Below are 13,634 nucleotides of genomic sequence, written 5' to 3' on the forward strand. Positions count from 1 at the left end.
GCTGTGTTGTCTGATATGTTCACCCACAACTTAACAGTCTCTGACCTGAGCAGGTGCTGTTTCATCTAAAACATTTTGGAAGCACTTTTTTTTAATACTGTAGAACTCTCCATTGTCTCCCCCTGACAAAGATACTTGTCAAAATGCCCTGGGCTATTTAAGTACAGTATATTCATAAAATGTGTTTTGGCATCTGCTGAGGTTCAAGGCCTCTCCTTTCCTTTTTTGGGTGGAAGGGAGAGAAATTTTTAATGCTTCCCGGCTTTTGTTTTTGTTTTCATATGTTTGGCATTTCTTTGGAATGTGTCCCTATGCAAAAAGAGATCCTACGAAACTTCAGCTTTTTGTGGGTTCCAAAGGATGTGGTCAGTCTGCCCAAACTGTGAGCTGCATCTGGCTTTAACAATATACATACCAGAGCCATATGAGAAAATCTATTTTGAAAAACAAATTGAGGACAACAGATATGATTTACTGGGGCATGTTCGCTGTCCTTTTTAGAGTGTTGTATAAATCAATAACAATAACTATTAAAGTTTATTTAAGCTTAAAAATAGATGAATTACCGTAATTAACTTCAATATTTATATTAAACCTCTAAGAATAATGCAGAATGTTCATGCTTATTTATAAACAGGGGAAGTCATTTCATTGCCAATTATTTTTGATTCAAAAAACCAAAAACCCTTGTTTTTGGTTTTTTTTAATGAACTTCCATGTTGCTGGGCTACCACTGCCAAAATACCTGACCATTTCACATGCTCCCTGGGCTGCTGAAACTTGTAGTCCAACGACATCTGGAGGGTCACAGGTTCCCACTCCTGACATGTTCCAAAGCAAACAGTCCCTCATGATCCAGACTCCCAGCTCAGTTGCCTGGAACCAGTGTTGCTAAGGCATTTTGAGATGGGGGGGGGGGAGGTTAGGGTCCCCCCACACACTGCCTGATTCTATAGAGTAACATTAGCAGATACTTGCCAGTAATTTATGCTCCATTTCAAAGTGTTGAGGAGCTGTTGATTGCCTGCCAATTTTGAAGCAAAAAATAAATAAAAATGAAAGGAATTTAAGAAGCACCTGCCAACTTTCTTCTTATTTTCTTTTGGAAATTGATGCCTTTGTAGTAAATTCACTGTGAAAAGATTATATTCTTCTGCGATTATGACAAAAACAGATGCTTTCAAAAGAAGCACTTAAGTACAAACAAGAGGTAAGATAGCACAGCTAATTTTATTATTCATTATAGCCCTTTGATTCTGTAAAGTTTTTCTCTCTCACACACACACTTTTGGTTTTGCTCTGTAAAAAAACATAATCATTTGTAGCCAGACTGGACTTTGAATCTTAACTGGTGTAAATTTGTTTTGTGTTCATCTTATTTCCATAGGATCATGCTGATTTACAACCAGAAGATTTAATAACGTACATTTCCCCCTCTAGCTTAAACATTGTTCCAGCTACGCTATCACATTGACTCTTTGGGAATTTGGCAAATGACATACAGAGAGAAAGATTAAAATACATTCATTTTCCATTCCTTTCTTGACAATTCATCCTTAAAACTTACAATCCTTTCATAGCTATAAACCATGGGAATCTGGCACTCTTACTATTTTTGTAGCAATATCTTCATAAGAACATTTTAAATCTGTGATTTAGTGCTCCCCCCCCCCCTAGAAAAATAGGTTCTGGTACTCACCATGAAGTTGTTACAGTTAATGCCACACTTTTTAACAACAAAAAGAGGAGCCGGTACTGTGTGTACTTTGCATAACCCTCCCCAAAAAAAAGCAGAAGAAGGAGATATTATATCCACTCAACTATTTCTTCCTACAGTCTCAGGGTTGTATCTAGCTAAGTGCTACTCAGACCAGACCCAGTGAAATTAATGGTCCTTCATAATGTCTGTCTATTTCAGCGGGTCTTCTCTGAGTAACATTAACTTTATATACAATGCATTTCAAATGCAATTTGTTTTCTTGCCCACCGGTCAATCATTAAGTTATAGCATTTTTACTACGATTGCTTTTGCATTTTTTAAAATATTCATGAACAGTAATTACATTTCATTCATAACTGTTGGCTTAAAAAAAGTAGCAACAAATCATGAATACATCATATCAAATGGTCAAAATATAGCCATCAGGGCAGAGTCATTTGGCCTATTTATTAAAATTTATAAGGCATGTCCCATTATTTTGAAACAATCTCTGGCATGTTCTTTTTTCCTCATAAATTTTAATATTCCGTAACCTTATTAATTAGCATGGAATTCCATATTTTCCTTTTCCACTGGCTAGAACTTGTTAAAACATCTGGTCTCCCCACTCTAGACAATGAATTTTATTAGTATTTTCCACACAACAACAACATTAAAAATATCGAAAAATAACAATACACAAAACACAAAAACCAACATTCAAAAAACAAAAAACAAAAAATCCATATCTTACAAGTTAATAATATAAACACTAAAAAGAAAAACAAACATTGACTTCCACCAATCCCACAGCACCTCCTTTATCTCTCATTGTGTCTTCCTGTTTTCCTTATCATCTCTATCCTAACATCTAGATATAAATTCACTTTAGACAATGACATGCATTGTCATAGAATCATAGAGTCAGAAGGGACCTCAAGGGTCATCTAGTCCAACCCCCTGCAATGCAGGAATCTCAGCTACAGCATCTATGGCAGATGGCCATCCAACCTCTGCTTAAAGTCCTTGACTAATACAGAATGCTCCTTCCTAATCTTCTCTTTTGTTGCTTCCAAGAAATGTGGTTCCATTTTTCATAATAAAATAAAAGAATCTTTCATCACAACCATTATTCTCAATACTGCTACCCATTCATTAATTTATATACTGCTTAATGTCTGCATGTGCTTGAGAAGAGAATAACATTGACCAGGGTGGGCTGATTCCTGTTGGTGGCTGGTGGCCATTGTCCAGAGGCACCATTTTATAGGATCTTGTCAAGCGTCAGGGGATCCAACCCCAACGGTAGATTGCCAGGAATGGATATGACAAAGAAGTTCTTACCAGTTGCTTTTTATTCAGTGTTCACAGAGAGAGGCTTAGAAAGGCAGCCTCTTGAAATAATGGCGTTGCTCCGAGTAAATCTCCCCTCCCCTCCTCTCCCACTTCCTCATTTGTCAACCCTTCTACGGCTGGCGCTGAGAGCTGTTTGCTTCTGAGCCATTTGCTCTCCTATTTTTAAGGCTCTCTGGGTTCTGGGAGATGGTGGGTCTGAAATGCTTTCTAGTGATAACGTGTCAACCAGCTGCTCCGGTTCTGCCTCTTCCTCTCCCATTATTTCCCAACTTTCCCCCTCATCTTCCTCTGAGCTGTGATCTCCCACCAACCCCTGTTCTGAACTGTCGTCTTCTTCTCTGGAAGAGCCAGGCTGGGGAGGTTGTCTCCACCATTCCTCCTCTGCCCAGACCCTCTCAGATCTGCACCATGGTGACCCCCTCTCTTCCGTCACCACAACCAATAATAATGACCATGATTCTTGCCCCATCTGTTATCTTTGAGGGTGGGCAGGGTGCTTTCACCTCACTATGGGGACGTCACATGATGCTGCGTCAGTCGAACATAGGGATTCAGGAACAAGTTGAAAGCAGAAGCAATTGCCTAATGATACAGCTGCCCTCTGCCTGTTGCATGCCATTATTCCTGGAGCGGGATGACAACAATGAATAGTCTCTGGTCTACCTGGGTGTTTACAGAGATGCTCACTTTCAGACAATACCTCTCAGTGCACCAGCAAATTGTCAGTGTCATCTTGGGATTAACCCTGAATTCAGTAGGGATGTTGTTGTTGTTTAGTCGTTTAGTCGTATACGATTCTTCGTGACCCCATGGACCAGAGCACGCCAGGCACTCCTGTCTTCCACTGCCTCCTGCAGTTTGGTCAAACTCATGCTGGTAGCTTCGAAAACACTGTCCAACCATCTCGTCCTCTGTCGTCCCCTTCTCCTTGTGCCCTCAGTCTTTCCCAACATCAGGGTCTTTTCCAGGGAGTCTTCTCATGAGGTGGCCAAAGTATTGGAGCCTCAGCTTCACGATCTGTCCTTCCAGTGAGCACTCAGGGCTGATTTCCTTCAGAATGGATAGGTTTGATCTTCTTGCACTCTATGGGACTCTCAAGAGTCTCCTCCAGCACCATAATTCAAAAGCATCAATTCTTCAGCGATCAGCCTTCTTTATGGTCCAGCTCTCACTTCCATACATCACTGCTGGGAAAGCCATAGCTTTCACTATACAGACCTTTGTTGGCAAGGTGATGTCTCTGCTTTTTAAGATGCAAATTAACCAGTTTTTCAGTCCCATCCCCAACAGTTAAGTTAGCATTCTGCAATCACTGACCTTGCTCAGTCTGCATTGGGCTGATTCCCCCCCCCCCCTACCCTGGGTTATTTTTCTTAAAGATTTGTTGCGCTTCAAGAAACCCAGGGGGTTCCCCTGAGACTGCTATCTTCCTCTCGCACACTTTCAGCAAGTTTTGCAAATTATCCGTAAAAACGAACAGGATGTTTGTCTCTTTCCAGAAGACGGATTGTCTCTCCTGTCATCGATGTCATTGACTGGAAGACCTTTGAGTATTATCCCTCTGCGGGCCTGCAAAGAGGTGTTTTTGACTGGAAATTAGATTTCCACTGGAAGCCACTGCCAGAACTCGAAAAGAAGGTACGACTGTCTCCCATCAGTCCCATCAGGTAATGGTTCACCACCTATTGCTGTTACCTCTAAGAATCAGCTAGCAAATCTCTCACAGCTGCTGGGGAGGTGGTCATATATCTTCTGACTATTATTTTGAGGCTTTTAAGACATTTCTTTGTGCTATGCTACTTTTCTATGCATTAGGAAATACAGCAGAATAAAATATTAAAAAATGAAATGAAATAAATCTAACACATTTAAACATTCTCTAGGAGTCCAGCAATACCCGGAATAGTAGTAGCAGTGGACCGACATTATTTCCAAAATACAGGGGGTTATGATTCTGACATGACCCCGTGGGGAGCTGAAAATCTTGAGTTATCTATAAAGGTAAGCACTTGAGATAAATACATCTCATCTCTTTTGATAATCATGTTTTGACATGACATACCCCTCAACAGTCATGAGGAAAATGGGGCATCCCTCTCTCTTTTTGCGTGACGGCATGGCAGCCATTTTGAGGCCAGTGGTAATCTTGTGTGGCACCCTAAAAGCTGCAAAAACCTGCAGAAAAAGCACATCTTTTGGGCCACGATCTCGCACAAGCTCATGGCATAACGCAGAATAACTGCCGTAGGGCATTCATAACACAAAATGGCTACTTGGAATGCATGGCTATTTATCGAAAGGATGAACTGAAGGGAAAGTGCCCAGGGATCACTGGCTTCCTGTCGCCATCTTCTTTCAGCTAAGCATGGGGCTTAAAGGGCATTGTTGGACACGAAATATACTCTCGGCAGCAGTGGTAGGTGTTGCTGGGCCTCGCGGCAGTGACGGCACAGCGGGCTCTTCCTATGTTGGGCGGAACTCAGCGCCTCTGTTTACATCCATGCCAAGACAGGATCATGTTAAATCGAAAGTGTTAAGTCGTGGGTTGACATAGCAGCCGGCACAGCGATTTCTTCAAGTAGCTCTTTATTATGGTAAGCTGGAATAGAACTGACTGCGAACAGCTCAGCCGGCCTGTATTTATAGGCAGCCGGCTGTCAACATTGTAACCACAACAGCCCAGAGTTCCCGCCTAAAATAACTGGCGCGGACCTGAGTGAAAACTATCTACAGACCTGAGTGAAAACTATATACAGTATCCCCCTGTTGGCCCAGGGTGAAACTACACTACATAACACCCCTCCCCACCGAGATAAGGCGTTAGTTACAATCGTAATGGTTTCCTTATATACAGCACTACGCGTAATGGTTCAATTAGGCACAAAAGCATATCGGTTACATTTCCCATACTTAGACCAACAGTGATACCTGTCCAACAACATAGTCCTTTAAATAAGTTGGGCGCTTGGAAACTCTGCCAGACCGCCGGGGACTGGTAGCCAAGTCCGGAGGGCCACACAGTTCTCGCTGAGGCTGTGGTGCGACCCTAGGTGGCGTTGGAACCAACTCCCCTGGATCCGCTGCTGTGGGTGGAGCCTCCGCAAGTGGAGTGGTCTGAGTCTGTTCTGAAACGGCTTGGTTCGGCTCCACGCTGGCAGTTTGCGAGGGAGGTGTAGGTGGGGCCTCGCCATCTGTACGTGTCTCTTCTGGAGCCGCAAGCGCAGTTGGGGGCACCTCGGTAGTGTCCAAGTCCCCAACCCTGCGTCTAAGCTGGTCTATGTGCCGTCGCCACAAGCGTCCGTCTTCGAGTGCCACCTGGTACGAGCGAGGTCCAGTGACTCCCACTACTGTGGCTGGCACCCAAGGGATGTCCCCCACATAGTTCCGGGCAAAGACCTGGTTTCCTGGGACAAATGACCGTGGTGCGTTGGCACAGCCTGGGGGTTCAGCCACGGCAAAGTCTGGGTGTAGCCGGTCGAGCGGTGACCTGAGGCGGCGGCCCATAAGCAGTTCAGCAGGACTCCTCCCTGTGGCCGCATGAGGGGTGATGTGTTGCACGAACAAGTATTCGGCGACCCGCTCATGCCAGTCTCCCCGGTCCAGGCGCGCCAGTGCCTCTTTTGTCGAGCGCACCATTCTTTCCGCTTGCCCGTTGCTGGATGGATGAAAGGGTGCCGTTAGGGCATGGCGGATGCCCAGTCCCAAAAGATACCGCTCAAACGTGCCTGACGTGAACTGCGGTCCGTTGTCAGAGACAAGGACATCAGGACACCCATGCGTTGCAAACAGGCCTCGCAGCACCCGGATGACAGCTTCGGTAGTGGTGGAGGGCATCAGGGCGACCTCCAGCCATTTGGAATAGGCGTCCACCACTACCATAAAGGTCCGGCCGTGAAAGGGGCCAGCCAGATCGATGTGCACCCTCGACCAGGGTGTCTTTGGCGTCTCCCAGGTGTGTCCCTTAGCTGCCGGTGGTGCAGGCCTCGACTCCTGGCACGCTTGACAGGCGGACACCCAGGCAGTGATGGCATCGTCCATATTAGGCCACCAGACGTAACACCGAGCCAACGCCTTCATTTTGACAATTCCCGGGTGGCCAACGTGCAGAGCCTCCAGGACGCGCTGACGGAGTCCCTGGGGAATCACGACGCGGTCTCCCCACAGCAGACAGCCGCGATGAGCTGAGAGTTCCTGTTGTCTGGTTGCGAAGGGCTGGAACTCCGATGCAAAAGGCCCTTGTGGCCACCCCCTCCACACCCAGTTGAGCACCCGGCTGATGGTGCGATCCTGGGCAGATGCGGAGGCCACAGTGGCAGCCGATACAGGCGCTGCCGGAAGATCCTCAATCAGAAGGAGCGATGAAGCTGGAGCCGGGTCTTCCACAAATGCTGGAAGAGGGCAACGGCTGAGGGCGTCGGCATGGCCCATCGATTTCCCCGGGCGATGGATGAGCCGGTAGTGGTAGGCAGCCAGGAAAACAGTCCAGCGCAGCATGCGTGGTGAGAGGACCGGTGGAGTTGGACGATCACCGGCGAGGAGGCCCAGGAGTGGCTTGTGGTCAGTGATGAGGTCAAAAGTCCTGCCATAGAGGTATTCATGGAACCTCTTCACTCCAGCCACAAGTGCCAACGCCTCCTTGTCGAGCTGGCTGTAATTCCGTTCCGTCGGAGATAGAGTCCTGGAAAAGTAGGCGAGCGGTGCTTCTCTTCCATCTGGAAAACGGTGACTAAGGACAGCACCGATGCCAAAAGGTGAGGCGTCGCAGGCAAGGACCAGCGGCCTGGATTCACTGTACTGTACCAGCACACTGTCTGAAGAAAGGAGAGCCTTGACCGCGTTGAAGGCCGCCGTCTCCCGATGACCCCAGGCCCAAGGCGTCTTAGTGCTAAGGAGTCGGTGAAGAGGCTCAGCCACTGTGGCTTTGTGGGGCAGGAACATGTTATAAAAGTTCAGCAGCCCCAGGAATGCCTGCAACTCCGTTTTGTTCTTTGGGGTGGGGGCCTGCTGGATAGCGCGGATCTTGGATGTGGTTGGATGAAGACCGGAGGCATCGATAAGATAGCCCAGGAACTCTACCTGTGGAACGGCGATCTGGCACTTCTCCCTCTTTACCTTGAGCCCGGCCTCCTGGAACCTGGTCAGCACGGCACGGAGGCGCTCGAACAGCTGCTGGTGTGAGTCTGCAGACACCAAGACGTCATCAAAATATGGTACCACGCCCGGAAGCCCTTGCAGGAGACGCTCCATAAGGCTTTGGAAGATGCCAGGAGCCACACTCACCCCGAACTGCAACCGGCGGCAACGGAATGCCCCCCGGTGGGTGATGATCGTCTGGGCTTCAGCAGTGGCATCATCGACTGGCAGTTGTTGATAGGCTTGGGCAAGGTCCAGCTTAGCGAAGACCTTACCCTCACCCAGGGAATGCAGCAGGTGTTGGACAACAGGAACCGGATAAGCGTGCTGCTGAAGTGCCTTGTTGATCGTGCACTTGTAGTCAGCGCAGATTCTCACCGACCCATCTGGCTTGACAGGCGTGACGATGGGGGTTTCCCACTTTGCGTGGTCAACCGGCTCCAAAACTCCTTGGGCGATCAGTTTGTCCAGTTGTTCGTCCACCTTAGCCTTGAGAGCAAAGGGAACCCGGCGTGGCTTTAGCTTGATGGGGGCGACTTGTGGATCAAGGCTAAAGGAGATGGGCGTACCTGTATATTGGCCCAAGGTGCCGTCAAAAACCTCGGCAAAGTCTTTGACCAGACCCTCAGTCTCTGCGTTAGAGATGCAGTTGATGCCGGTGACTTCCAGGCCGAGGGCATCAAACCAGTCTAGCCCTAGGAGGCTTGGCCGCTGACCTTCGACCACCACCAACCGGAGCAGGCCCGAAAAATCCTTGAAGGCGATCCGGAACCGGCCAACGCCTACCACGGGAATGTCGTTTCCCTGGTAGTCTCTCAGGTGTACGCGGTGAGAGTCAAGTTGCCTTTTGGACACTCTGGGTACCAGTCTTTTGATGGTGCTCCATGACACGATGGACAGGGCAGACCCGGTGTCGATCTCCATGTCACATGGAGCTCCTTCAATGAGCACCGTGACGTTCAGCTTGCGTCGCGTAGGCGAGTCGGTTTGGCCAATCGTGGTTCCAGACGGGCAGCGGCAGTTGGTGAGAGCGAAACAACTTTCCTTGGCAGACTGGAGTGAAGACTTGGACTTGCGAGTCGATGAAGGGGGGGTGTCAGACGGAGCCGATCGGCAGACCTTAGCGATGTGGCCCCTTCTGGAACACTTCCTACAGATGGCGTCTCTGAATCGACACTTGGCACGGGAATGGTTGCCTCCGCAGCCAGCACATTCCGGTTGGCCCTTGGACTTCTGTTGGAACTTCCTGCGCTCCCACTTTGTCTGGTGCACGTCATCGTCTTCACTGGAGGATGCCTCCTCACTGCTGTCCTCTTCATGATGCACCGGAACTGGCTCCCTAGCAAGACGCGGGCTGCTGGACTTGCGGATCTCCTGGGCGGAGCGTTCAGCAGCTTCTGAGGCCACAGCTTCCTCAATGGCTTTCTGTAGCGTGAGGTCTGGCTTGGCTAGGAGGCGCCGTTGCAGATGGATGTCCCGGACCCCGCAGACGATTCGATCCATCAGGGCATCGTCTAAGTCTCGGAACTCACAGTGCATTGCAGCCTGTCGCAGGGCGGTGGTGTAGTTGTTGATTGACTCCCCCTCTACCTGGTTCCGGTGGTAGAACGCATGGCGGGCAGCAATCTTGGACGGCTTTGGTGCGTAGTGGTTGCGGAGCTTCTCTTGGATCGTGTCCCATGGTGTTGCCTGGACTGCTTCAGGCGCAACCAACGCTCGGGCCGTCTCAAACACCTCAGGCCCACAGAGGCTGAGGAATAGGCCCCGCTTCCGATCCTTTGATACTGCTGTCAGCTCGTTGGCTTGGAGGTAGCAGTCGAACCGAGCGAGGTAGGAGTCCCATGATTCAGAGGCTGGCGCAAACGGCGGTAGAGGCACAAGTGAAGCCATGATTCCGATGCCGGCGTGAAGGGCGATGGATGGAACACAGTGCTCTAGCCAGAACAGTCAGCTCTGAATTGGTTCTGCCCAGTGATTTCGCTCAGTGATTTCGCTCTGTGATTCAGCTCAGTGATTCAGCTTAGTTCAGAGGCTGGCCGCATCTGGCTGTGCTCTGATGTCCATCTATCCCACCTTCGTCGCCAGTGTTAAGTCGTGGGTTGACATAGCAGCCGGCACAGCGATTTCTTCAAGTAGCTCTTTATTATGGTAAGCTGGAATAGAACTGACTGCGAACAGCTCAGCCGGCCTGTATTTATAGGCAGCCGGCTGTCAACATTGTAACCACAACAGCCCAGAGTTCCCGCCTAAAATAACTGGCGCGGACCTGAGTGAAAACTATCTACAGACCTGAGTGAAAACTATATACAGTATCCCCCTGTTGGCCCAGGGTGAAACTACACTACATAACAGAAAACGAAAACAAAGCTTCACTTCTGTTTCAGGCCTGGCTGTGTGGTGGCTCTCTAGAAATCCTTCCATGCTCCCGGGTGGGACATGTCTATCGAACAGGCATACCATACAACTTTCCTGCTGAAGAAGCTGTAGAGAGGAACAAAATCCAGATAGCTGAGACCTGGCTGGGTTCATTTAAAGATCTCTTTTACCAACAGGACAAAATGGCACGCTTAATTAAGAAGGTAAATTCCTCAGAAGTCGTTGCTCTTCAGGAAGAGCCAAATTAAAAGATTAAATTCTACAAAAATTGCACCCTTCAATTTTTGGCAACACCTTTCCATGCTCCTTTGTTCTTTCCTACTTTCTTTTGCTTCCCTTTGTTTCTTTCCCATTTACTTCTGTAAAATAAATGTTCCCAAAATATGGTTCCTTTTACATGATTTGTTCCATTTACCATGCATGATTTGGGCAGACTTTGCACAGATATTGATGTGACAGTCACGTGATCCAAAAATTCGTGTTAAGGTCTCATTTTTAAGACCAAGGCTGGATCTACACTGATATGTAAAAACACTATTAAAAGCTATAAAAAAGTTATATAGTGCAATTTCCCATTGCAGATGGATCGCTGCTCTGCAGTGCCCTCTGATGTCACATTTTTATAACACATTTTTAACGTTATAACCGACCAGTGTAGATTCGCGCCAGATATTTGTGTGTGTTTAATTGATAAAAGAAGCTGAGTTTTCATAATTATATGAACAATAACAGTAATGTTAACTTGTGTTCAATGAATGGTAGAAATAAACTACAATGCAGTGTGAATTACTAATGCAGATATTCAAATATATATAAGGGTGTTTAATAACTTTGTAAACTATTCTATGTACTCTCCACAGACTGAGAAGCTGAACTGCACAGAGCGTGTTCTACTGCAAAAGAGACTGGGATGCAAAAGTTTCCAATGGTTTATCTCAGATGTGTATCCTGAACTATACCCACTACAACATGGACCAAGATTTTCAGGCAAGGCAAGTGAAATCTATACTGCCGTTGAGGCTCATTATTAAATCAAACTTTCTGGCAACTGAACTTTTTAGTGCTATTATTTATGTAAAGTAGGGGTCGCCATAACTTTGAGGCCAGTGGACCCCTTTAAATTTTTGAGAAAGTGCCATGAGTGGCTGCCATGGAGATGCAGCGTAACATAAATTGGCTACCACATCTAAAAGAGCAGAAAGACAGACAGGACACAAAATAGTGCAGGCACACCCCTAATCAGCTCCACCCCCCATCAATGGAAAACAACACTACATCAGTCATTGCCATGCATGCATATTGCTAATTAGAATTTTTCAGCAGTTGAATTTTTCAGTGTAATCCTATTTAAAGATGAGCCCCACTAAATTCAATGGTATTCTGAATTCAATGGTACTCATCCAGAGGAAAATCTCTATATGATACAAAAGTATGAAGCCATTTGCTCCAAGTTGATGAAGCCCTGTCCATAGTTGTCATACCAGATTGCAGCCTAAGTGAAATTGTGAGACTGCCATTCTGTACACGCTTTCCTGGGAGTAAGTTCTACTGAACACAACAGGGCTTACTTCAGAGCAGACATGTGTATGATGTTTGGGATTGCATTCTTAAAGAGAGCAGATGAAACATCAGACATTATGCTAAGAGGTGGAAACATAATCAGGTTTTGGAAACAAAAATACGGCATTGAGAAGGTTAATAATTTCAATCTCAAGAATTAAAACGCAATACTACTTTGTTAAATTTCCATGTTTGAAATGAGATTCCACTGTGCCTCTCTAATTTTGAAAAAAGCTAATTGCACACTATGTTTAGAGGTGTGCATCAACCACAAATTGCCCACAAAACATTAGCGGGTACATCAACTACCACTGTGGTCTGGCACTTCTGGCCTATGAACCAAAATAGGCCCACTAGGTCTTCTCATTTGGCCCATGAAGCCATGCCACACTCACCTGCCCTACACCTGATGCCATATATATAAAGCCTTCCAAGGCACCCTGATTCAGTTTGGGATTCATCTGAATGTAATGCACACTTATTATTTATGTTAAAACACAAATGATTCTGTTCAGTCCTTATTATATGAACTTATTTAAACTTGCCTTGGTATGTGATGACTTTGATTAAAAATGTACATGAAATCTACAATCCTATACATACTTACCTGGCGGTAAGTCCCATTGAAGGCTATAGGGCTTACTTATGAATAGACACACACACACACACACACACACACACACACACACAAATTGGATTGTAAAACTGATGCACAAAGACAGACAAAAATGATAAATGTAAAAGGGAAATAAATTTCTTTTTAACTCATAGTTTTTGCTTTATTTCAGTATCAATATTTATTTACAGCTGTACAATACTGGGGTTGGACTCTGTGCAGAGTACAGATCTCAACATGATGCTGGTGGCAGCTGTCTTCCACTGTCACCTTGTAGTGACAATATCAACCAGGTAATTTGAGTTTTCAAAGCATGCACACAATTATATCAAGTTAGATCCCTGCTTCGGAAAAAGGTTGCAGTGATACGTCGTGGATTGCAGTGATCCTGTATTAGCTTTTCTAGGAGACTTTGTCAGCTGAAGAGCAGGATACAGACTGGGATTACAGCAAAAAGTTGCAGTGTGGAGTGCTGCTGTTTATGATACTGACCACTACATTTCAGTTCTCTCACACCTTCCTCAATAAGTCAGCCAGCATTTCTCTGTAACTGAGCACACTCCTTTCACATTGGGCTGCTTTTATTTTGGTATTTCCACACCTTGGGGCCATTTTGGCCATTCACAACCCAATCAGTCACCAGAAACAAATAACAACAACATGTGTTACATAGAAAAGAGTGTTAAGGAAGCAACACTGGAGAGGATTGTAGGAGAGGAACTCCTTCAAAGTGTGAAAATAGTGATAAAACATTATAGGGAACAGTTTCAGAAACTAGTGCGAGTCCAATAAATAATTGAAGGGAAATTGGAAGGAAGACTCAGACGAAGGCCCAGATATAATCATATAAAGTTCTGTAGATTAAGGAGGCTGGGAAGCAGGCAGAGACATACG

The 13,634-nt window shown here is 46.4% G+C and overlaps 1 protein-coding gene across 4 annotated transcripts in view; it reads left to right on the forward strand.

Moving 5' to 3' along the window:
* Positions 1-13,634, forward strand: part of GALNT15 (polypeptide N-acetylgalactosaminyltransferase 15) — a 30,403-nt gene that overhangs the window by 12,633 nt on the left and 4,136 nt on the right. The window contains exons 4-8 of one of the 4 annotated variants that reach the window (XR_013978035.1): positions 4,555-4,722; positions 4,939-5,056; positions 10,573-10,767; positions 11,425-11,556; positions 12,913-13,033. Coding sequence is in view for 3 of the 4 variants with exons in the window: in XM_080974777.1 (XP_080830903.1) it covers positions 4,555-4,722; positions 4,939-5,056; positions 10,573-10,767; positions 11,425-11,556; positions 12,932-13,033 (715 nt within the window). In the remaining variant the exon portion in view is untranslated. The remainder of the gene's footprint in view (positions 1-4,554; positions 4,723-4,938; positions 5,057-10,572; positions 10,768-11,424; positions 11,557-12,912; positions 13,034-13,634) is intronic. The other 3 variants (XM_080974777.1, XM_080974779.1, XM_080974778.1) reach the window with 3 other exon arrangements.

Source organism: Podarcis pityusensis (genome assembly GCF_964106645.2).
Source record: "Podarcis pityusensis genome assembly, chromosome: 12".
Taxonomy (NCBI): Eukaryota; Metazoa; Chordata; class Lepidosauria; order Squamata; family Lacertidae; genus Podarcis; species Podarcis pityusensis.